We start from the raw sequence: 25,564 nt of genomic DNA, 5'->3' as shown, positions 1-25,564 counted from the left end.
GTGGTCATGCGAGTTGGAATATTTTTTTCTTTTCCCCCCACTTCTCTCTGATGAGTATGTGAGTGGGGACTCTTGGGTCAAATTGCCTTCTGTAGTTAATTCAAGTAGAGAAGCCTTTCTGTATTCAGAGAACTAGAAATATTCTAAAGGTTGGGAAGACTATTAAAATGCGGTGTCTTCTGCCCAGCTGAAATTCAGTTTCATTAGCTTTCTAGGTTTATTCTTTAACTAATGTGATCCAAGAGAGTACTTGTTTTAGATTATGGCCATCATCACCATGTGCCATATCTGGGATGAATGGTGTTTATTCTGGAGTTAAGAGCTTAAAAAGAGGCACAAGGATTTTTTTTTTTTGTGAGCCTTACGTAGTAGAAAGCAGTAAGAAATGCTTCAGTCTGTGAGGGTGAGGAGCCGAGTTCCAGCTTGAGTTCTAGGGATTGAGTAGGTGGGATCAAGGTTGCAAGTGTTAGAACTAGTTAGTATTGAGGATCCGGTCACTTTAGTTTGGGGATTCAGGAGTGTCTGGGCATGGCTCTTGAGGTTAATGAAGTGATTTATGTAGCTTTGTCTAACCTAGTGCTTGATACTTTACTAGTGCACAATAAATGTTAGTTAAATATCTTAAAAAGGTACTTGAATGTTGAGTGTTGTCAGTTTGTTTTTCTTGGGCAGCTTCCTCGTTACTAAATATGTTCTTCTTTAGAAGAATATTTATTGATCCTTAAACTGTGGGTAAAGCATTTGGGAAAGGGATTGGGGTAACGACGATTTATAGTGCCAGATTTTTACTGAGATTGTGGTCTTAACATTTACGGATTGAATCAGTTAGGCCTAGCATTGAAGGGGAAATCTGTGATTTTCCATTGCCGGAGTCAGTCCTGTGCTTTTTTTGATAGAAATAACTTCTTGACCCTTTGGTAGGACTGAAAATGCTTTTTTTTCAATTCTGGTTGCACTGGGTTTGACTTTTGATATTTGAGAGAGTTGCCTCTGATGTTTCCTTTTATCCCCCTCCATTTGTTTTCAGTGAACGAGCTAATATATTTGAAAGTATTTTGCTGTCACTACCAATAATAATATTAAGATAATAATGGGATAGGACTCATTTTTATAAGGGTTGGTTTCCTGGATTAATGTCAAGAAGAAAAACGCAGAGGAAAATGGGATATTTGCCAGATGACTTGTGTACTAATTGATACTTTTTATACTTTTTGTGGAAGGGAGAAGGAAAAGCAGAGACCCGTCACCCTGAGAACCTGGCCTGGTGCTATGTCATCGTGAACGGCTGCCTGTACGACTTTGATGCCCTCTATGGTGGCAGGAACGTATAACAGGATTTGTCGTATGTTTGACCTTAGAGGCTTATAGTGCATTCTGCCGGGAGCATCTGTCTGCGTAGGAAACAGCTCATCTCGGTTTGCTGGTAAGATCAACCACATTCCTGTAATATGGGTCTTATAATAAATAAAAATGTATCAGTCTGGGACGGTACCTGCCTGGCCTACCTGCCTGGCCTCTCGACATAGTAAGAGTAGGGAATCCGTGCCTTTGACTCAGATATTTGGTTAGGTGTTATCATCAAAAGCCTCTACAGTCAACTTCCGATTGGCATTCTTGGAGAAGAACGTGTGATTTTAATAATTCAAAAGAGCTAGTTATTTAGTAAATTTGGAAAGGACCTCTTTTTAAAAGTTCCTTTTCATTTTTTTTTTTCTGTCTCTGGCACCTGGCACTCAGTAAAGCTCTGTTGAATAAAGGAAGTTAGCTGGTATCTGTCTTGGGGTTTTCTCTGGAACCAGCCCATTAGATGAACTTCTAGGAAACAAGGATGATGACTTATTGGTTGATGTGTCACCTTGAATTAGCAGACTGCCTGGCATAGAGCGGGCCCTTAATAAGTGCTTATTGAATAATTGAGTCAGGAAGTTGAGGTTTTCATTAGGGAAACATCGCAGGGACCTGGGTGCTGCTGTGCTCATGGCGGCCTTTCCTGAGAGGCAGGAGGAATGTAGCTGTCTCACAAATAAATGTGAATAAAAGCGAACATGAGGAAAGTGACCGCTTTGATGCTTCCAGGCATTTTACACTTTTGCATAAGGATTTGCACAAGTAATTTGTTAAACGTTGGTGCTTTATTTCTCTCTTGGTTTTTATTTTATGTCTTATGTAGTTATTACTGTGATTTCTTAATAGCCTATGGACAAGTATTATAGCTTCAAACTATCAATAGACATAAAAAGAAAAATCTATCCCTGTGTCACATAATTTTACCCTACCCTCTCGCTTCAAAACTTCAGACCTTAGGGATACAGTGCTAGAAGAATATTTTCAAATTCAGTTTATATCTTTAGTGGTGATGAGCAAAACAAAAATAATGATTTGATTTTAGCATGCCTTCATGATTTTCTCTACACGATTTCCCTTCTTATATGGTTTGCTTAAGTGATTACATTTCCTAAATATGCGTTTTTTTTCTTTGATACATATCAGTAGAAGTAAGAGATTTCGCGGGTAGCAGGAGGCAAGAAAATTTTCATAGGTAAATCCATAATGTGAACCACATGGAGAATTGAACGTTATCAATATCTTGAAGTCAAGTAAAGATTGCTGGAATGCGAGTCACCAGATTTATGTTCGATACACAGTTTTATCATTAGTTAACCCTGTGACGGTGGACAAGTCGCTTAATCTTACACACCTGGTTCTCAGTGTTGTCACCTGCAACTTGAGGGTGTGGGATGAAATGATTTCGAATGTCCTAGTTCTAAAGAGCTAAACAAGGAAAATAGACTTTCTGTACCTCATCACCAGGTCTGTTCCACGAGTTATGTAAGTGATGGGAGTGTATGGTCTATATTCCCAGCTAGACTAGAATTGTCAGATTGTATTATATGCTCATAACTAATTTTATGTGCATAAATATAAGAGGCTTGTTGCTTTTAAAAGAAACATTATTACCATGAAAAGCACAACCTATACAAATAAATGAAAGAGACCCAAATAATACGCAGGTTACCCAGGGTTAGAGTTTCTGCTGCTTAGCTCCTACCCGGAAATAGAAACTGCGTGTTGGTGGGATTGGTAGGTGGTGGGGAGATGATCACGGCTAGTAGACAGTGCAGGTGGACGTGGATGGTATTTTTAAAAGCGAAATATTAGAGAGTTCTTTAGCCTGTGGAGTTTGTATAGCCACACTGATTAGATTTTGCTCAGAGTCCCTAGAGAACTGATATGAACTTCGTATTCGGTTCAGAGCACCGAGGTCCGAGCTCCTTGTTTTCTGGGTGCCATTTAAGCTTTGTAGGCCTCTCTGTGTATATGTGTTTTCCATCAGAAAAGAGGGGATTAAAAAAACTCAGTATTTAATATTTAAAATATTAAATGAGGCCATATTGTGAATGTGCTTTAAAACTAAAAATTTACTGCAAAAGAGAAACTATGTTTTAGTGGACGGACAGCTGTACAAATATATTTGTAGAGACCTTGCATATATGCATGTCTATGGGCGAGTGATGACATTTGAAACCAGTGAATAATTCACAAGCCTATTTTATGTATAGATGAGCTCTCAGTTATTCACATATATGGGCTAGCATGAATGATTTAGGACCACATCATATCTATTAGACATCTACTATGTGCCAAGCGATTTGTTAGGACTGTTTAAAGATTTTAAAAGTGTAAAAGAGAGGTGCCAAACTCAAGGATCTTAATTCTGTCTAGAATAGATCTAGTTCTGCTGCCTGGGGTGAGCTCTTGAAATATCCTAAAGACTCAATTTAAAAAACTGCTGTAACCCATTCAGCCAAACTGGTTTCTCCTACCTCTTCCTGCTCCACGGGACACTAATAACATGTGGAGATTTCTCGAATACCTTGAAGGTAGAATTGTGGCTTCCCTTCTCATTTGTATCTCCAGGCCCTAGGGCAGCGCCTGAGAGTGATGGACTCAGCTTGGTCAATTTGGAATGAATGACTGATAGTCACATTGGAGAGATAAGATGTAAGTGTCAGGAAGGCCAGCTAATATTACAAAGCACTTTAAGATAACAGCATGTGCCAGTGAATGTTTTACATACTGGCCTGTAGTTCAAATGAGGTTTTGATGTGGCCAGGAAGTATGGAACCTGCAGATGGAGAATTAAAAAAAAAAAAAAAAAGTAATAATATGTATCTTTTTTCAAATAAGGTTTTTTAAATTGTTTGAGGTTTTTAAAAAAATTATTAGTTATAACCTGAAGGAAGTTAATTTGCTAGAAGAAATTTATGAAGCGTATCGATTTCCTATGGATAGCTGATTGCAGATAGTACAATAATTGGACTTTTTTTCCCTTCTGCTGTTTCTCCCCTTGAATGGAAGTTCTATACCTGACAGTGAAATGACAGACAGGTATCAAGAAGAGGAGAGAAGGTTGTTAGCTGCTGAGGGTTGATTCTAGGGAAACTGCGTGTTTTGCTATTGGACTGGTCTCTGTTGATTTGTAGTATTTATTTTTTCTCTCATGTCAAAAGTTCAGTAACCAGAATCTTTAAGGGCTCAAGTTGAACTTTTGTTTTTACAGACTAGTCTTTTGAAAGTTGAATTTCTTGAGAACCAAACCTCAGACTATCCTTGGCCCTAACTGAAAGGAAAAACAAAAAATTCATTGTGTGTGGCAAATAGACTTACTGGTCTGCATCTAAAAAAATAAACATTAACATGATTTCTGTTTCTATTCAAGTTACTGTTGTTGTGCCAATATTATAATAATAGACTTTCCCTCTGACTCTCTGCCCTTATTTTTCCAAAGGTCACTTCCATTGTGCAAGCCTTCCAAATTATTAAATTTCCCAAATAACTGTAATCCAAGGCGTCTTTATCAGTAGCACCGAGAAGACACATGCCCATTCATAAGGGCATCCCTGCGAACTCTCCTGATCTTCATGTTGGCGCTTGGTTGCTATAGGGATTTGCCTCTTAGAGATTCGTTCGCTACTTGTAGGCCCGATTAATAATTTAGAAAACTCCTGAAAAGAGTAGTGAAATCTTATTCTGACACATACACCTACCAGTGGCTGTGACGAAGCCATGGGGCCAGCTCTTGAGTCCTTACTGGTGCGTATCCACAGTAGCGTGTGGCAAACTAATAGCTTGCTTTGCTAGTGGTAAATTATACAATTGGGTTGAATTTTTTCTTCTTAAGTTCGATTCAGGGCAGGAAGTCGACTTTTCTGAATAGAGACTGTAATGGAGGTGGGAAACAACACAGAATTGTGCATGGCGAGTGGGAGGAGATGTAAACATTTAACGACAATCCAGAAAGCAGACAACATGTATGAGGTTAAGAGAAGGTTATAAAATCTTTGAATTTAGGAAGAATAGTAAGGCATGAAGGTGGTGAAGTAGGACCGGCAGATTAAGATACTAGGATTTCAGCGAGTATGCGTGAATGACTGTGCCTGGAGATTTGAGAATGAACGAGGTGTTTAGCTGTGTCTGTACATCTAGGAGAGAGGAAAGACATTTTTCTTTTGCTGTTAATTTTGAGGGACCACCTGGCAAAAGGTACAGCTAAGGGAGCCCCTTGACGACATATTCTTGAAGGCTCAGAGTTGAAAGCCTGGAATGGGAGTGACGAGCTGGATGCCTCGGGAATGGCTGTGGGCCTGGAGGGTCGGTCCAGGAGGAGCACGGGGAGCTTTTCAGGAAAAGACACAGGGATGGCGTTGAGCACCAGCCGAGTGAGGCAGAGTGTGTGGGAGGCGGTTTGTAGAAGAAGGCAACTGATGTTTTTTGAGGACCTACTGTGTGCTAGGCACTGCCCTGAAGGCTCTGCGTATCTTGTCATTTGATCCTGACAAGAGATCTGAAATGCAGCTCTTTCCCCATTTTAAACGTGCAGAAACGGAGGCACAACATGGCTGTTACTTAACCCATGGTTGCATAGCCCTTAGTAGTAGATTGGGGATCTGAACTTAGATCTGTATAAACCCAGAGCCAATTCTGTCTGTCAACGTGGAGTTGAAAGGTGTCGAAGCAGTGAGGGTGGGCTTGCACACGGGTGGGCTCCCAGGTGTCCCTGGTCCTCCCTGGACTCGGTGCGGGGCCTGCTCCTGGGTCCCTGGCTGGGTTTGTAAAAACCCTGGTCCTGCCACTTTTTACCTGCGTAGCCTTGGGCAGGTCACCTAAGCGTTGTGAGCTTTGGTGTCTTCACCCATGATTTGAGGTTACCGATACAAACAAACCTCTTAGAGTTGCTTGGAAGTTTAAATGCAGTAATGTCTAAAGCTTTAACATGTATTATTTCTCTTGCTTCTTCCTTTAGACCCATCTTATTATCTCTGGGTTGTAATATCTAGTGATACATGGGTCTCTTTAGTGTGGAATTTGGTCATATTTTCTTTTTTTCTATGGTCGTATTTTGTTTCTTTCACTTCGAAGGACCCATATTAGCAGAAAACAGCCTGCCAAGACAGCCTTTCATTTCTCCCTCCCACCTAGAGGAGAACTGTGGGAGATTTCTAAGGGTTTTGCCTCCCTCTTTCTCCCTGTCTGGATTCCTCAGGGCTCGCATCACAGACGTGTTGGAGTCCCTGACCTTTGAAGAGCTGTGGTTTCCCAGTGAGTTTGGGGAGGAGTCGGAGAGGCCTCAGACACAGCTTTAACGCATCAGTGGAACCAGGGGAGCGGGCATAGTGGGGGAATGTGGCTGCTTTGGGGGCTAGTGTAGACGCGAGAATGTAGGGTCAGTAGTTTCTCAGGCATTTTAACAGAGCTCTTTTATCTACAGTCGGTATTTAATTTGGGGTCATTTTTCTCTGTTACTAATTAGTTGGGCGCTCAGAGCGTGCAGACTGATTTTAATATTAGCCTGAGATAAACAATGTTTAGGAAGAGAAGTCTGTTGCAAATAAGATCATATAACGATCTTAAGTAAATGCCTTTGAGATGAGCCACTGTCTTAGACTCACCTGTTTACAACACTGATTAGCTGATACCAAGTGTGTGTGTGTGTGTGTGTGTGTGTGTGTGTGTGTGTGTGTGTGTGGTGGGGCTCTGTACAAATACAGTTCAGTTCATCTGAACAAAAATTGAATACCTACTAGGTGCTTAGATTCTAGGGATACAGGATGAACAAGACAAGATTCCTACCCTCAAGTTGCTCGTGGTTTAGTGGGGAGACAAACATGTAAATAGGCACAAATACTGTGCCTATTTATAAATAATATGATAGAGGTAGAATGCAAGGTGTAGCAGCTGGAGGAAGTGGGCAGTTTAACTTGGGAGGCCAGAGAAGGTGTTGCATATGAGCTAGTACTCAAGTTGGTCTTAAAGAAGAGAGAGGGATTCACGTCCAGACCAGGGGTTACTCCAGGCAGAAGGAACAGCATGTGCCAACGAGCTGAAATTTGAAGCACACAGTCCATCCGGGGATCTGCAGGCACGAGAAGGGGAACGATGGGAAGTAATAAGCCCAGAGAGTCAGGCAGAACCAGATCGTGAAGGTTCTCGTTTATCATGCGTGGGAATCGGGATGTTAAGCTTTAGTGGTTGAGGATCCATTGAGGAATTTGGAGTAGTGGTGTGTGATGCTATCATATTTGCATTTTAGATCACTCGGCCTCCACAAGCAACCACTGAACAATGGCTGGAGGGAGGAAGAGGGAGGAATTAGGAAGCTATTTCTGGGGTTCCAGGTTATGAAAACCTAAGAGAATAAAAGATGTAGCATGTGAAAGGTGTCGGATGACTGATTTGAGAAATTTTTAAGGTAAAATTAGGAAAACTTAATAAAGGACTATTTGTGAATGAGGATAAGGCAAGAGAGGAGGCCAGGGTGGCTCCCAGGCTTGTGACTTGGGCGACTGGGGGGAGGGTGTTACTGTTCGCTGGAATAGGCAAGACTGGAGGAGGAAGAGCTTGAAGGGCAGGACAGATCTGCAGGTGTGAGCTGGTGTTTGGATGCGTGGAGCGTGAAGTGCATGTGGGAGCCCCAGGCGGGGTGGAAAGGGCTTGGGCTGTGAATACGTCTGGAGTCATCAGCATTTGGGTGCTCAGGGGCATGAGTGAATTTCTCGTGGGGGTGATATGAGAAGACGGAAGGCGGGGGAGGGGCCCGAGGTTCGAACTGTGGGCGCGTTGACTGCTGGTGCAGGCACAGGAAGAGGGATCCACAGAGGTGGCCGAGACGCAGCGCCAGAGAGGCGGAAAGAGTGGTCAGTGTCAGATGCTACAAAGAGATCGCTTTCGATAAGCGGTGAGGAGGCTGGGAAGACCTCGCCTGTGTCAGTGTCAGTCTCTCTTTTTTATCATAAATTTTAATTTATTTTTCATTTCCAGTTGACATTCTGTCAGTTTCAGGCATACGACGTAGTGATTAGGCATTTCTACAAAGTGATCACCCCTGGAAGTCTGGTATCCGTCTGGCACCATACATAGTGATCACAGTGTTATCGACTCATTCTCTATGCTTTACATCCCTTTGACTTTTTATAGCTGGCAATTCGTGCTTATTGCCTTCTACCTTTTTTATGCATCCCCTACCCCCGTCCCATCTGGCAACCATTGATTTCTACTTCGTATCTATGAGTTTGTTTTATTTGTTCGTTTATTTTGGTTTTTTTTGGTTTTACATATAAGTGAAATCATATGATATTTGTCTTTCTCTGACTTATTTCACTTAGCACAATATCCTATAGGTCCATCCATGTCGCAAGTGGCAAGATTTCATTCTTTTTTACGGTTGAGTAATATTCCATTGCATGTATGCACCACCTCTTTACCCATTAGTCTGTTGATAGGCGTCTAGGTTGCTTTCCTATCCTGGCTATCACTAGTAATAGTGCAGCGAACATAGGGGTACATGTAGCTTTTCAAATTAGTGTTTTCGATTTCTTCACATAAATACCCAGGCGTGGAATGACTGGGTCACGCGATAGTTCTAGTTTTAATTTTTTGAGGAACCTCCATTCTCTTCCAGTAGAAGGCCATTTTGGTGGGTTGAGGACTGAGCAGAAGGTGAGAAAGCAGCATCAGTGAATGGGTCTGTTTTAGGAGTTCTGCAGGGAAAAGGAGACCAGCAGCCAGCAAGTAGGGGAGGGGAGGGAACCCGAAGGAACTCCTCTGGCTTGGTTCTTGTTTCGTAGTTTTCTCTGTGAAGTTGGAGGCAAGGTCAGCTGCCAGGAGTAAGGGAGGTGAGAAAGGATGGGTAGGAGGCTCGAGGAGAATGGTAAAGGTGTGGGATAGTCCCGAGAAGTTTGGTTGAGGTCCCAAATCAAGCAAAAGACGGCAATGTTTCATTGAAAGGAATGAGACTGAACATCGTATATTTGTAGTCATTGCTCTGCAAGGTTATGCGGTCTTGTCTTACTCAATAGTCCCATTTAGTAGCAGAGAAGTTGAATGCGGGATCCATCCGTGTTGGGCGGATGAAATAGAAGAATAAGGGAATTAGGTTTTTATAGGAAAGTAAATTAAGCGATCAGTCATTGGGTTCGCATTCCATTATGCAGGAAGGGACAGTAGGGTCTCTGTTTTTCTCAGTCTTCACTGCCGTCGTTCTGGTCTACCTCTCCATCGTCCTTGTAATAATTTTCTAGCCAATTCTCGCTTAATCCACTTGTGCTCCCTCCAGACTATTCTTCTCACTGCAACCAGGGCCATCTTTTAATAATTCGAGTCTGGTTATATCCTGCCCCTGCTCACAGCCCTTCAGCGGCTTCTTGTTACTTTTAGGATAAAACTCTCAATTTAACAGGGTCCACGAGGCCCTTTCTTCATCCTCATTTTGCATCGTTCGCATCTCTGTGTTCCTTCCTGCCATAGAACGTAGATAGATGTTTCCTCTGCTCAGAGCATTTTTTTCTTTCCCGATTTGACTCTCCGGTTCCTATTCAATCTCTGGTTCTTCGATGTAATGTCGCTTCCTTGGGGAAGATTTTCCTGACCCTATAGGAGACAACACTTCTCCCCTCAGCATTTCATTAATAAATTATAATCGTTGGTGAAATTTTGTGGTTTTCTTTCTCCACACTGGGAGCTTTGTGATGAGAGATCGTTCTAGTTCACGGTTATGTTCCTCGTCCTGACCATAATGTCTAACACGCTGTAGGCACTCCCTGGATTTTTGTTGAATTTATGAATAAGGTGGTTAAGGAACTGGATGTCTTGGTCCGAGGTGGTTTAGTAGTCGAGAGGAAAAGCTGGAAGGAGACGAGGTTGTAGCCAGAGTAAGATGTTGGGAGTTGAAGACTTGGAGGTGGGGTGGTTTCTGGAGATGACAGGATCCAGGACTGAGTTGTTGGAGTAGAGACGAGATCTTTGCATTTGATGAGATTTTTAATTTCTCCAGTCGAAATGTTGCATGGATTGTGAAGATGAGTGATGAAATTGCTGAGGAAAATGGAAGGATTTGAAGTAAGGAAATCTGAAATATAAGACAGACGTCTAAGTCTTTAATAAATAGAGATTGGCACAGGCCTTTCCAACGGTGAAGGAATTAACTGGGTGAGAATCAGTGCAGGTCTGGGGAACATCGTGCCCCAGCGCCTTAGAGGCAGCGTGGTAGAGTAGAGAGAGCATGTGTTCACAATATCTGGGTTCAGACTTTGAGCAGCCCCCCGCCCCCCGACTGTCCAGGCCTTATTTGTTTCTCCGTTTGTAAACTGGGAATGATAAGCCTGCTGGAGGAGGATTGTCGTTAATGAGTAAGATGATGTTTTTGAAAGTGCTTAATTAATATTGTCAGCTTTTATTCTTGATTGCTGTCATCACTTCAGGAGGGCCCGGAAGTGGAAGTAGAGGTGAGAGCAAAGACGGCAAGAGTGAACTTGGAACGAGACACCGACTTCATTTATTCCACATCTTGTGTCCATGCTACAGGGTCGACACAAACACTTACGAATGAATACGGGTAGGAGCAGGTACGGACGCTAGGAAGGACTTTGTGATGTGAGAGCACTGACTGGCTCATAACGTTGCAGTGTTGGGCCACAATAAATTTTTATGTAAAGAAATGCTTTATCTAATCACGTTCCGTGAAAATTTCGTCATTCCCGGGAATAGATTTTATTGTTCTGGAGAACAGAGCAGGGACCATTGTGTGAGAGGAGGAGGGCTGGTGATTTAGTTTAGAAAAGCATTTTCTAACAAGTAGAGCTGTCCAACAGTAAAATGGACATCCTGGCAAAGAAATGGGTTCTCCATCAAAGCTCGTATTCACGCGGAGACTGGACGATTGCTCCATCAGATGTAATAGACAGCTTCTTGCGCGGGGGCAGACATCGGATCAAATAATCACTGAGGTCTCTTCCAGTTAGAAGGTTGGAGGATTTTGACTCCAATCGAAATTTGTCTAAATACCATTCGGTCAACAACTACTTGAGAGCCTCTTCTGTTTCATTTGAAAGTTTGCAAGCCAGCGTTTTGTTTTCTCCTTTACCTTCCGGTGTGCCGACGCAGAGCCAAGGACTGTGAGTCTTAGTCATTGCCTTGCATACTCCCATTCGGAATCTGAGACGCTCCAGCCAGGTGTCGGTGGTGATGTCACAAATGCGCTGTCCTCACCTGTTGGGTGGGGTTGGGCGGAGTCCGTGGCATGCACCTGGAGACCTCAACTATGAAAGAATGTGCTGCCGAGAAGTATGGGTTAGTGCTTTGAATTTTTGAGCAAGGCCTTCTAGATAATATTGGACCTCTAAATTATTTTTTTTAAATACTTTTTGAAAAGAATGGCCTACAGCTTTGGCCTGTGAGATCTGCGATTCCATGACATTGGTGGTTTTCATTGGCTTCTCTCACTCGGAAGCCTGTGTCCAGCTGCGAAGTTGCCTGTGGCTTAATCAGCTCTTTTCTCTTCTGAGCACTTTTTTACTGATAGCTATTTGTCTGTTTATTCTATATTTCCCACATTCTTTCGGAAATTAAAGTAGCTTTACCAAGTTCTCTTGCATGTTTTTTTTTTTTTTAAAGATAGAAGATTGAAGTTCATTTTGCAACATGCTCTTGGTTTTGAATTATTCATGAATTTAAGCTATTCGGGCTGCTACCATCTCCTGCGACCTAAGACTAACTGAAATGAGCCTACAGGAGGAATTCTTGTCTGTATTAGGAGAGGGAGAAGCTCCTCAGTCATCTCTGACTTCTGAAAAATTTTAATTCTTAAGTAATGAATGTAAGGAACTAACTGATTTTATAACTTAACATTTTAAATTTGAGCTATCTTCAGCCAGAAGTTCTGTATGTATTGGTAGCCTTTACTGACAATTGTGATAATTGGCATGGAAGTAAATTAGACATTGATAATACGCAGACCAAAAGGAAATATAAGGATCATAGTTTATGAGGCTCCAGTGAGCTGAAGAAGTTCAGTTCTTCAGCCCGGAAAGGATCTTAAAGTCATCGAATCCAAGTCTAGGATATACAAGAGGCAACTGAAACCCTGTGAGTAATTTGACCAGAGTCTCGCAGCTAGTATATGTAGATGTAGGTAAAAATCATGCGATATGAGGACAGTGGAAATAGTGACAGTATAATTGATGTCTCTTTAAAAAGGAGAGTTTCTAAAACTTCGAGAGATAGATTGGGACCAGGGCATAGGCCCTTAAAAATAGAGGGGCGATACGAAGTTTGAAGTACCCTAGAATTTCTGATCTTCTACGTTAAGCCTCAGATTGGTTCAGTGGTGGCTGATATGGAGATTCAACCATTTGATCATTTACTCATCAGGCATTGATTGACTGCCTGTAATATTGTAGATGCTACATTAGATGTTGGGACTACAAATACGAATAAAACATGTCCGTACACTCACGGATCTCACAGTTAAAGAGAGAATACTCTATTTTGCCATTTTTCTCTCATGAAAATTCAGTGTTGTCAAGTCAGTGACCTACTGGGTTTGTGACCCACAAATCGTTGCCTTCGTATTTTAAGGAATGCAGAGAAGCGGGGTTTGATCATACCACTGAAGCTGTGTCCTGGGGTCAGAGCTGGTGTGAAGAAAAAGTAGATGTGAGAGTTACCCTTAGCCTTCAGATCGTTTAGGAGATGTTTCTGAAGAGGCAGTCACCTGTCACCCGTTACCTTTGAAAAATCTACTTTTGGCCTTCCACGGTGGATTTCATAGGGCAGATGTGTGCCTGGTGACTTTATGAACAAATCCACTTCTACAGAGAACTGCAAACCTGTGCGATAGGCAGAATTTGGGTAGAAACTGCCCTCCGATCTGTCACTGCTTCCGTAGCTGAGACAGCTCACTTCAGAGGGACGCGATCGATGCTGGGCTGCCCGGTCAGGGACATAGTGTCTGCCAAAGTCAAGTCTGAAAGAAATCTTTCTCAGGTGAACTTACTGGCAGTCATTTGCCTGGGCGGAGAAAGGCATGCTTCCCGCGGTCGTGGAGTTAGTGGACAAAGACTGAATTTTGTTATGAACCTTTGGGATCTCCACTCTTCCTAACAGTATATGGTTTTATTTTGAGTAGTTTTAGCTATTAGTTTGTTCCTGTCATTTCCTTAGCCAGCATCAGAAGAGTGGTCAGCTCTAAAGGTATAGTGTATAGTATTCCTTCATGCATTCAGCAGATACTTACTGAGGGCCTGTGTGCCTAGCACGGTGCCAAGTGATGCATGCTGGAGACACATGAGTGAACAAGACACATAAGCGTCCTTTCAAGAAACTTACATGTTTGAGAAGGAAGCTAGACAGCAACTAATTACAGTGATTTCAGGGCATATCAAGTGTCAGAAGGAAATAAACAAGGTGTTATATTAGAGAATAACGCAGATAGGGACTTCTTCAGGGTGGCCGTCTCTGCTTCCTCTCGTGAGTTTGGATTAGCAAACCGATGAGTGGAAAGGTTACACTCCAGAAAGGCAGGGTAAAGCGTTACCTAGAGTGGTATTATGGTTTTGTGGTAATGTAGTATTTAAGAAATGAATGAGGAATTAGAAAACTAAATTTTACTCTTCATAATAAATTCAACTGAAGTGAATGAGCTGGGATGGAGAGATTCCCCATTTGGGTAGGAAGCTGCAGAAATCGGGCTGTGATCATCCGGTTCCAGATTTGAGCCTTACGTGTTTATTTCCTCCTTAGGTGGAGACCCCGAATTTTGATCTATGTCCTCCCTACATCAGCTGCCTAAGAGTCCGTAGTGATCACATGACCCCGGACATGGATGCTGTCCTGTCTGATTTTGTCCGTTCCACGGGAGCAGAGCCAGGGCTGGCCCGAGATCTCCTGGAAGGTAAGTGGTCATCAGGAGAGAATGAGGAGAGAAAGTCAAATGCGATAATATTTATTAGGATGATTCAGAACGTTTAAGGTGATCAGAAAGACACTTTTTGTGTGGTAGGCCTTCCATTTAAGTTACTTCTAATAATCTACTTTGCGTACGACCCACCATAATTTAAAAATGCAAAAATACCCTTTTCATCTTGAATTTTTGGTATAGCTTTCTGCACTGTCAATTTATGCTCAGGTAATGCAAGTGAAATTTTATATTAGTTCACTAAAAGCGTAATTCTAGATCTTTAAGACTTCTATATGGAAATGACTTTTAGATTTTCGTATTTGGAGTGATCTGTGGTTTTGTTTCTTTCCTTCCCTTTTTTGGGTAATTCTGGGCAGAGTGCATCGATTTCCTATTTTCACTTTCTTTTGTTTCCCTGCATCGGTATACACGCGTAAGGATGCCCGCTCTAGATTCTAAGGTCTTTAGACATGGAATCATTCGGTGGGATTCTTTGGAGTCATAATTAACACATGCTTATTGACGATGAAAACATATAGTGATACAAATAGGTAAGCTTGTGGGGGAAAGGGCACATTCTTAGTGTACATGGATAATTTTTTAGGTAGTCATCCCTTAGCAAAGTATCACAATTTGACATTTGCTTGGCTACCTGTGAGTAGAGCGTTAGTTTGGAAACGGAAGGTCAGGGTTTAAATTCCAGTTTGCTAATTCAGTATGATTTTGCCCTTAACTTGCATCTAAAATTTTCATCTCCCGCTACCCGCTCCCACACTTCCTGTGCTCCAGCATCTACCCCGTCACCTTTCCCTGATCACATTTCCTGAGCAGGCAGTGTCCTGAGCATGCCGTGTCACTATTCTGAAATTCTCCTCGTCCTTCAGGATTCAGCTCAAATGCCTCCTCTTCCTCTTGTAGCCTGTGTTGCACACCTACATGTGCCATGTGTGACGTGCTTGAGATAACGTCGTTTTATTCTCACGACCACCTGCAGTATAGGTTTCACTAGCCCAGCATTACATTTTAAAAACTGACGTTCGGAGAGGTTAAGTGGGATTGAACCTAGGTGGTCTGGTTTCAGAGTCTGGCTCTTAACAATTCTGCTGCAAATTAAAGCTTTTCTCTCTCAGAGAAATGTCGAGGGCGCCATGGCAGTTAAGAGAAAAGGCTGAATTAGAGAGCGCAGAAAGGCCTTTCTGAGGAAGTGACATTCGAGCTGAACCCAGAAGGATGCGTAGGGGTAGCAGGGGGTGGAGAAGAGAGCATGTGCGTGTAGAAGAAACAGCTCGTACAAGGACCCTAAGATGGAAGAGAGTTTGACACATTGAAGAAACTCATAGCGAGTGAGGGAAGAAAAGCGCTGGGAGAATGGCGGGAACTGGCGTAGACAGGCCGGAAGCAGAACGTGGGGGCCTTTGTGGGCCACGGTAAGGAACTTAAATTCCATTCTGCATTCAGTGGGGAGCCGGTGACGGATTTTGACCAGGGGGTGACGCGATCGAATCTGAGTTTGAAGCACTGTGCTGGTTGAAGGATGTGGGACGGGCCGGCAGGCAGCCAGAGCGGACGTGGCGAAGTCAGTTGGGAACATCGCCGCAGTCCAGATGCGAAGTGACGGTGACACGGACTGCAGTGGGAGAGCAGACTGGGAAGTGGATGGATTTAGGACACACTTTAGAAGGGGAATCGGAAGACCGATCGTCATTTTCTCTCTGTCTCTTACTTTCTCTTTTCAAAGGTAACCCCGGTTGTAGTGTAAAGAACAAATTAGAGAGGGCGGGAGTTAGGGGCTGAGAGGCTGCACAGCCCCTCCCAAAAGACCAAGGACCCCGCGGAGATTATGAGGACTGAATTGGGGTGGTGACAGTAGAAATGGATAAGAGAGAATGGAGTGGGGAGGTGTTCCGGGGGGACCGATGTGAGGGGTGACTAGGCAGTGGGCGAGGAGGAGCGGGATCTGAGGAATCACGAGGAGCTGAAGACAGCTGAAGTTTCCGGCCTGGAGGGGGTGCGATGCCGTTGCTGACTGACGGGACACAGGCTGACGGAGGAGAAGAAGCAGGTTTAGGAGGAAAGATGATGGATGTTCAGTGTTGGGTATGTTGCTTGTTAGGAGGACCTGATTTTAGGGAATTTAGCAGACAGTTGGAAATACAGATCCCGTGCTTGAAACAGATGTCGTTCATTCATTCATTCATTCAGGACTAAAGTCCTCCATTCTTCAACAAGTATTTATTGAGTACCTACTATGTGCCAGGTTCTAGATACTTGAACAAAATGAACAAAAATCTTCCCTTACGTTCTAGTGGGAGAGATAGTCAATAAACACTAAGCGTGGTAACCGGGTAAATCGTAAGGTGTGTTATAAGGTGTTACGTGCTATGGAAAACGGTAAGGGGAAGATGAGGTTGTGATTTTTGATTGGGTAGTCAGGCTAGGCCTTATTAAGAGTGTGACATTTGAGCAGATTCCTGAAGGAGATGAGGGGTCACGCGTGTGAGATACACTGGGGAGACAGCGGTGGGAACGGTTGGTGGCAAGGCCTTGAGCGAGGTGTTCTTTGCGCTCCAGGCCAGCAGAGGGAGTTGGAGCGAGTGGTGAGTGTGATGGTTCAGAAGTAAATTCATCAGATATGATGACTGATACAGCTTAACTGGAGAAATATAACAAATACAACAGCAACAGCGTTAAATACGTATAATAATTGTTTCAATTTCCCTGGCTATGAAAGTGAAGATGATGCCATATAGGTTGTTACAAAGATGAAATGAGTTGCAAGCACTTAGAACAATACAGAAGGACAAAGCTGCTGTGCTCGTGCAGCTCGCTTAGGAAATAGTAGATAAATAGTGTGATATTTCAGATTGAAGTGTGTGAGAAAAGTTAAAGCAGGGCGAGGAGAGGATGGCGAGGTGCGCGTGAGCGCCTGCTCGCGTGTCTCGATGGGGTGGCTGGCGTGCTCGTTCTGCGTCTGTCCGCGGGTCCCTTACACTCTTTGTCCCCAGTTCACTTTCTGCTTTGTCTCTTGACAGGGAAGAACTGGGACGTGAGTGCTGCCCTCAGTGATTTTGAACAGCTACGTCAGGTCCATGCTGGGAACCTGCCGTCCCCCTTTAGTGAAGGGAGTGGTGGCTCCAGGACCCCCGAGAAAGGGTTTTCCGATAGAGAGTCTGCTCGCCCTCCCCGGCCCACCCTGCAGCGGCAGGATGACATCGTTCAAGGTACTGGAGTAACAGCATTGGCGCGTGGAGTGGAGAGGGAAGGGGGCCTGCTAGGCGGGGACTGCTAGGAGGTGTTGGAGACTTTGGTGATCTTTTGGCGGCGACTTTGCTCCTCTCACTCTCCTGGCCAAGCTGTCGGCGGTGGCCTCCTTCTGTCCAGGTGCTGGAGCCTCTCTCAGCGCTCTGAGTCTGAGCATTGTCCTGTACAAAGGCCTTCTGTGGGTACTGTGAAAAAAATAGAGGAAGGGGAATACAACGTAATTGTTGGAACAAGGTGCGCATAACAATAGAATTCAAAGGGTCACTACCATCCACCTCTTTGGAGGCCATTTTGTTAATATTTGTTAGTATCTACCAACATTTAAAAATGCATGTATACTCAGACTCATTTCTAGGAATTTATCATGTTTATGTACATGTGTGTATATATATACATTAAATAAATAAAACACACATAGATAGGTGCATGCAGGTATGTAGTGTAAAGCCTGGAAGTTAAAGCTTAAAAACGACTTTCAATGTCCATTAATAGAGGAGTGGTTAGATACATCCTGGCCATCCACACTGTGGGATGCTCAGCCACACTGTGGGATGCTCATTTATACTGCAGGATGCTCAGCCACACTGTGGGATGCTCTGCAGCCCTTAGAAAGAGTCAGGTGGAACTTGTGCTGTTTTGGAAAAATCCCTAAAATGTATTGAGAAAGTTAAGATGCAGTACAGTGTATATAGTATGCCCTGTTTTTAAAGAATGATTTTAAAAGCTATATGTGTTTCTGTGGGTATAAAAAATTCTAGAAAGATACGAAAGGTTACCTCTGGGAAAGGGATCGGGAATTTAGAATGAGAGGGAGGTTTCTTTGAAACACTTTGTACCTTTTGATTCTATTTTGATTTTTTTACTGTGAGTGTGTGGTACTATTTAAATACCTAAAAAAGAGTCTAAAAAATAACATCGCTATAAAATAACTTTAGACAACCCTCTTCTCACTTTTTGCATCATCTCTGGCAAATATTGGGTCAAGAACTGCTGCCCAACACGTTTTTTTAGCTCTTTGGGTAATCTTTGTACAACTCAAGCCGTGCAAATCAATTGTAATGCTTTAATCAGCAAATTATGGTCACAGTGGGATATCTGCTGGGGAATCGTAAGCGCCATGTATTCAAAATAAATGACATAATTTGGGCTGCTGTCTATATTACTGTCTTCCTCTGTAACATGTTAAGTAAGAATTGACTGTACCTATAAATTTTTGATAAATATGAATATGAAGAAAAGTTGTAGTAAATAATATAAATAAATGTTATTGGTGGTAGATAAGAAAGATTTATCGTTAATTTTCTATGATGGGAATCCTTTTCTACATTCTGCAAGACTGTGAAAATGATCAGAGAGGTTATTTGAGTCTATCTAGCCAAACGAAACCTCATATTTCCTCTTCCTCCCGACAAACAATGACCAAGCTGCCCAACAAGTGGGTCCCTATCATGCTGGGAAATGGAAGTGGAAAAAGTCATGGGGAGAAGAAGTTCGGGCAGATGCCAAAAAGGGGAGAAAGGAATGAATATTTGGTGCTAACGTGAGTGCCTGCAAAAATGCCACTTGCTATTTCTCCAACTGTATTTGGCTTGAGAAAGAGGATTGTGAAGTTTGGTAGCCAGTGAGACTCACCGTTTTCCCCTGACTGGAAATCTTCCACGTGAGTGGAAAGTTCTGAGTGAGCTGTGTATGTTCTAAGGTGACTCCGTTTCTCATTGCAGAAAAACGCCTGTCTAGGGGCATCTCCCACGCCAGCTCCAGCATTGTTTCCCTGGCCCGGTCCCATGTCTCCTCCAATGGTGGGGGTGGGGGGAGCAGTGAGCACCCCCTGGAAATGCCCGTCTGTGCCTTCCAGCTTCCAGACCTCACCGTGTACAGTGAAGACTTCCGCAGCTTCATAGAGCGAGACCTCATCGAGCAGTCTATGCTGGTTGCCTTGGAGCAGGCAGGTCAGTGAAAGCCTTCTTCCCCACGCTTCCCGCTCCGCTCTGCACAGCCGGGGCCACGCGGCGGGTCGGGTGTGACCAGGAGCTTCCAGTCTAAGGGTATGATCCGATTGCAGTCAGAGTCAGCAGTCAGTCAGGTAAACGTACCGAGCCAGGCGCTTCTTCAAGTTACAGTAAGAACACAGATGAGACACTTCCCCATCGGATGGAAGGGAAACGAGATGCGCGCATGAAAAGCCTAGGAATCGATACCTAAAAATCGATGCATGAAAAAAAAAATGCATTAGAATCGCTCTGGAACAGCTTTGGTAAACAGAAAGAGCCAGCGCTGTAGACTGCACGGTGGCGATTAATCTGAATATCACGTTTGTTTTTCTGAACTTTTCCCAAAGGATTTGTTTGCAGTTGTTATTTATCTTAAGTTATTGTTAAAATTAGCTAATGTGATGGGATGTTCTGGGAAAGCTAGTCAGGTATTAAAAACTCCCATGGACGGACCGACCAGGGCAGCGAGGCGGGCGTGTGGGAAGGAAACTTTTAGTTTTCATTTGGTACCCTTCTCTACTACCCAGGTGCGTCGATTGATCATTTTTTTTAAAGTTAGCAATTTACCTGGTGAGATTATAGACCAGTTTCTATTTTTCCTCTGTACTCTTCAGTAATTCAAGAAAACTTTTAAGCGTCATTCAGAAAGTATTTTCCTCATGTAAGTGATTGATCGGCAGTTGTGGGATGACTACAGCATTGAGACTCACCTTGGGTATTTTACGTACTTTGTCTTATTGCTTGTGTCTTTAAAGTCATACCACATACATACTGACGTACCACCTGTCATATGTGCAGGTGATACTTGCGTGACACTTTGACTGTATGCTTGGGGTTGTTTTCCTTACAGTGTTGATGGGTTGTGCCGAGCTATAATATTTACTGGTCTCCTGACCAGAGTGAAGGAATCAGACTAAGTAGCCAGTACAGATTTCAGCCTATGACCCTGGCCTAACCACCTAACCCAGGGTCGCTCAGTCTTAGCACTGTCGACATTAGGACCGGATAATCCTTTTTTGTGCGAGCTGCCTTGAGCATTGTGTTTAGCACCTCCCTGGCCTCTACTCACTAGACGTAAGTAGCATCCTCCTATCAGTTGTGACAACCAAACATACGTTCAGACATTGCTAAGTGTCCCCTTTGGGACAAAATTATTTCCATTTAAAGAATCATCGATCTAACTAGTTATGCTTACAGATTCTGACCAACTAGATACAATGAGGAAGTCATAATAGCCTGAGTAAGAGAAGAGCAGTAGCGTTATGATTTGATTCCGGCAGGCTTCCTAGAGGAGGCAGATTTGGAATCTTTTAAAGGTAGGGACGTGGGAAGGGCTTTATGCATAATCTGCTCTTCTTTTCCTCCTGTTTCTGTAGGGCGGTTGAACTGGTGGGTGAGCGTGGACCCCACCTGTCAGAGGCTGCTTCCTTTGGCAACTACTGGAGATGGAAACTGCCTCTTGCACGCAGCGTCTCTCGGTGAGTCTTGAAAGCGGCCTTCGTCCCCTCACGGAAAGGGGTCAGGAGAGTTCAGTCTCATGTGCAGGACTCGATCCAGCCAGCCTCGATCTTAGGCAGGAGTGATGGTTCAGAGCAAGGTCAGAGAGGAGGGGAGGAAGGGAGGGAGGGAGGGAGAGAGAGACAGAGAGACAGAGAGACAGAGAGGGACATAGAGAAAGAGACAAACAGAGACAGAGAGAGAGAGACAGACAGAGAGACAGAGAGCCCTGCCCTGGTTTTGCAGTCTCGTTCGGAGAGTGCACGGAGAACACAGAATTATCGTGGGTCCCACCCTGACTGCTGACCCCCAGACGTCATGAGCAGCAGAACGCAGGCCATTTATAGCTCTGTACGTGTGTATGATTCTACTTCACGTTTATTCTTTTGCTATATAAAAAGAGATGTTTTCATCAATCCTTTGGAGACTTGTTTACTTTACATTATAAAGGCCATTTATAATTAAATATATTATTTGCCTTAGCTTTAAAAAAAAGTCCCCATTTTCCAAGCGTCCCTCAAGCTTCGATGCTGATTGCCACGTGCCAGACCCGTCTTGTGTGCTGCTGCTCTGTACTGGAGTGTGTTAGCCCTGTGTCAGGAGAGTTTCCTGTCAGGAGTTCATAGGACGTCGCATGTCCCCTACTTTCAAGTCCTCAAAGTTTCTGAACCTCCAGAGTAGAAACATTTGTTCTTCATTGATTAAGTACCTTTCCCCTAAGTCATGGAAGGGTTTCTTTGAACTTGGGCTTCATTCAGCCTGATGCCCTTCATGCCAGAGTCTGTGTGCCATAACTAATAAGCGGGTTTGAGTCAAGGTAATGTCTCTAACTGGTGTGCGCTGTTGCCACAGGGATGTGGGGCTTCCATGATCGGGACTTGATGCTGCGGAAAGCCCTGTATGCACTGATGGAGAAGGGAGCCGAGAAGGAAGCGCTACGCCGGCGCTGGAGGTGGCAGCAAACACAGCAGAATAAGGAGGTGAGGGAGTGTGGTGGGAGCACCTTGTCCCAGGTACCGGGGGCGGTGCCCAGGGCCTGCCGCTCAGTAGCATCTCCAGGTGCTTCGTTCAGTTACTCCTCCCGGAATTCTGGAAATTGTAGACAATGCAGAGAACACCATAGGGTAAACGCCTTCTAATAGAGACACGAGAACAGGTGTGGGGAAGCCGAGGCCTATAGAGGATGCATCTAACTGCTTTTCACCTGATTGGCGCCCAGTGAGCCTGTCTTTTGCAAGATGTGTTATGACAGGTCCATAGGAATTTTTGTATCATTTTGAGTTTTATGCTTGTAATAAGGCTAGACCAGTTTTTAAGGACTTATGTTTTCAACCCGAGTAGAAATGTAAATGCTTAAAAATTTTTTTGGCCATGTATACCATTTATTTTTCAAATACTTTGTTTTAAATTTTTTAAAATGTGCCTGTCAAATTGGGTTTGAATGGTACTTCTCAGGCATTTAGCAAATGTTGAAGCTGGTTTTGTGTAAGAAAGTAACAATGGACTGTTTGTACTTTCCATCCCCATAACAAAACAGGGGTTGGGCAAACTGTGACCTGTGAGCCAAATCCCACCAATTGTTTCTGTAAAAAAAAAAAAAAGTTTTATTGGAACACAGCCCTCCCGTTCATTTACATGTGTATGTCTTTTTAAGAGCTTTGTACAGCAGCAGAACGAGTTGCCCGTGGCCTGCACAGGCTAAAAGGTTTACCATCGGGCTCTTTACAGAAAAAGCTTGCCCACCCTTTCCTTCAGCAATGACATTGTACTTTTCCGTAAAGGTAACGAGTCTCCCTATTTCCCTCTCCCCTCGCTCTCTTTTTCCAGGTGTGCAGGTGGGCGTTTCTGGTATTAACATGGGGATTTCTCTTCAGAAACTTTCCTTTTTTCTTTCTATCTTCTTTCTTTTCTCTCTTTGTCGCTCAATCATAACTGGCCATAATATAGGACTAAGAGGCTTTTTTTGGTATTAGATATTAGAATTATATGTCCTGAAAAATTTAAATATGTAAGTAGAATATGTTTTATTTCTTTCTCAAAAACAAAGGACTCATTGTTAAAATGATATTAAGATCAGAGCCCTGTCTTTGATCAGCCAATCTGCCCTGGAAGATTCTGGAGGGAAGTAAGTGGAGAGGGGCCAGACCTGGCTTCCTGGTGAGCTGAGCTGGTCCTTGTGGAGAGCTGCCTCTGCCTGAGCTGGAGCCAGGCCAGAGTTTGCCTTCTTCATTGTTGAAGTCACACCATACGGAATCTTAGAGTTGACCACTCCCAAGACAAAAAAAAAGAAAAAGAAAAAAAAGACCAAACCAGAGCATGCTGGTTATTAATAGAAGTGACAGCAACAGTCAGAGAGTAGGTGTGCCCAGTTCCAGCTTTTAAGCTGTTATAGTTCTTATTTTAAAGGTGGGGTTAGATTCTGATGGTATTTAGCAGGGGGCCCAGAAATCACCAGGGTCTATTCTTGGTCAGCCACCTGTTCCCTCACAAAGTCCCCAGTGGAAATACGTGCATAGAGAATGGTGGCTACCAAAGAAGCACTCCTTTTGCTGTGCACATTAAAAGCTCCCTCCATAGTAGAAATGTAGCCGAGATGCTTGTGTTAGCTCCGGTCATTCAGCTTTGGGAGTGGGAAGGCGGGGGAGAAGCGTGACAGACTGGGGAGCTTCTTTTAGCCAGTGCCAAACATCAAACAAACTAAAATGGTTTTGATTTCCCAGACCTCGTTTTGTGTTCAAATTGGTGGTAAAACCCAGTCCGAACATTTTCTGGCTTGAAGGGCCACCACCTAGTGGCCGTGTGAATAAAAACAGGAAAGCAGGAACAGTTAGGAAGAAGACGGAGGCCGACCCTCGTGGATGTGTTCAGTGACCGTCTATTTGTCAGAGTGACCAGAGCACCCACATATAATCTGTGCATTGTTGTTGTTCTTTTTAATTGAAAAAAAATTGATAGCATTTTGCAAAAATTGATAGCATTTTGCAAACGACAAATAGTTTTGTCGTTTTTTAATTAAAGTAGAACGTGCTCACAAAATTAATTCCCGTTAAATTTGTTCCCGATGCCCCTCATATTTTAATTGTGATTCTTTTTACGCTGTCGGTGTGTAGTTAAGCAGTATAAACTCATTTTAACTCTAATGTTAGCCAAATATTATTAGACTTATCTCCTAAATCATCATATACAGTCTAAAGCCAATACGGTATTTTTAAACGGTTTGTACCACTTCTGTTCCTTTGACAAAAGTTATAGTTTCACTTGGCATATATTTATTGATTACTGATCACACAGTAGGCATCTCACATAAAAGTTGGTGTAGGCCCTTAGGAGTAGCAGCAAGAGATGGACATGTAAATACATAATTGCAACAAAGTAATGGGTTACGATGTTTATGATAGGAGTCTGTAGCAGTTGAGGAGGAAGGACACAGAGGAAGGAGTATGATCTACCAGGGAGATTTAGGAAAGTCTTCATAGGAGAATGATACTTGAGTTCTCTCTTGAGAGCTGAGAAATTGTTCACCAGGTGGATAGGGAGCAGCTGCTCGAGGCAGAAGGAACAACTTAGAGGAAAGCCCAGAAACGTAAAACAACATGGAGCATTCAACGAACTAGTTAAATGGTATATCAGACTAGGGAGGTGGGTAGGGGCCAGGAGGTAGACTTCGCATGCTATGCGTAAGGAGTTTGAATTATGTCTAATAGGAAATGATGATTCTTAAAGGAATTTGTGGCAGAATGCAAACATCAGATTCTAATTTAAGAAAGATCTTTCTGGTAGCATTGTAGAAAATGGAGCAGAGAATGCATGACCGGAAGTAGTAGACCGGTTAAGAGTCTCTTGCAGTAGTTCGTGTTTAATGATTGTTGACTGAAGAGATCCAGGTGTGGGGTGGGTGGAATGAGAAGGGTCTTCGAGAACTCCCTGCTTTCTAGCTTGGATGTTTAAGTGCTGGTCGGTGCTGTTCACTAAGGTGGGAATATGGGAAGAAAAGCGGGTTTGGAAGAGGTAGGAGTTGAGTTTTGACTAGAGTTTGAGGTAGTTGTGGGCAGGTGGTGATCATCAGGAGGCGGCTGAACGTGAATATGGAAATTAGGAGGAAGTCTGGGCTGGAGAGGGAGACTTTAGAGTCCTGAGCCTTGTAGAGAGTAGCACATGAGATTGTGGCAGTAGAAGAGATCACCCAGAAGGAACCAACTGAAGTCATTGACACAACACCAGTATTTCTGGGGTAGCAGAGTTCACGGAGGTAGCAGAAGGTAGCATTGTGGAGGCTAAAGGAGAAGCAAGTTTAAAGAGGAGATCAAATGCCACCCGAAGGCTGAGAAAGATGAGAACCAGAGTCCACCGAAATCTGGCAATTAGAAGGTCATTGTCTTTTGCCAGAGTCAGGTGAAGTAGTGTATGTGGTGGTGGTGGGGGGCGGGGGGTTAGTAGGCTGGAGGGTAATGGGTTGGAAAGAATGGAAGAAAAAGAAATGCCAGAGCGATCATAGACTATTCTTTCATGAATTTTAACTATTAAAGGGAGGAGAGATGTAGCTTTGTAGTGCAAACTGTAAGCCAGGAGCTAAGAGAATTGG

At 43.5% G+C, this 25,564-nt stretch overlaps 1 protein-coding gene across 10 annotated transcripts in view; it reads left to right on the top strand.

Annotated features, from left to right (window-relative positions):
* OTUD7B (OTU deubiquitinase 7B) overlaps positions 1-25,564 on the top strand; it is a 45,422-nt gene that overhangs the window by 13,269 nt on the left and 6,589 nt on the right. For 8 of the 10 annotated variants that reach the window (XM_039841438.1, XM_039841439.1, XM_039841445.1 and 5 more), the window contains 6 exons: positions 1,221-1,423; positions 14,077-14,227; positions 17,266-17,454; positions 19,216-19,443; positions 20,862-20,963; positions 21,835-21,962. In XM_039841438.1, the coding sequence (XP_039697372.1) occupies positions 14,143-14,227; positions 17,266-17,454; positions 19,216-19,443; positions 20,862-20,963; positions 21,835-21,962 (732 nt within the window). In that variant the 5' untranslated portion in view covers positions 1,221-1,423; positions 14,077-14,142. Of the gene's footprint in view, positions 1-1,220; positions 1,424-10,757; positions 10,902-14,076; positions 14,228-17,265; positions 17,455-19,215; positions 19,444-20,861; positions 20,964-21,834; positions 21,963-25,564 lie in introns of those variants that run through there. The other 2 variants (XM_039841446.1, XM_039841447.1) reach the window with 2 other exon arrangements.

The sequence above is a fragment of the Pteropus medius genome, unplaced genomic scaffold (genome assembly GCF_902729225.1).
Source record: "Pteropus medius unplaced genomic scaffold, Ma_sr-lr_union100, whole genome shotgun sequence".
Taxonomy (NCBI): Eukaryota; Metazoa; Chordata; class Mammalia; order Chiroptera; family Pteropodidae; genus Pteropus; species Pteropus medius.
This window is presented reverse-complemented; position numbering and strand designations above follow the sequence as displayed.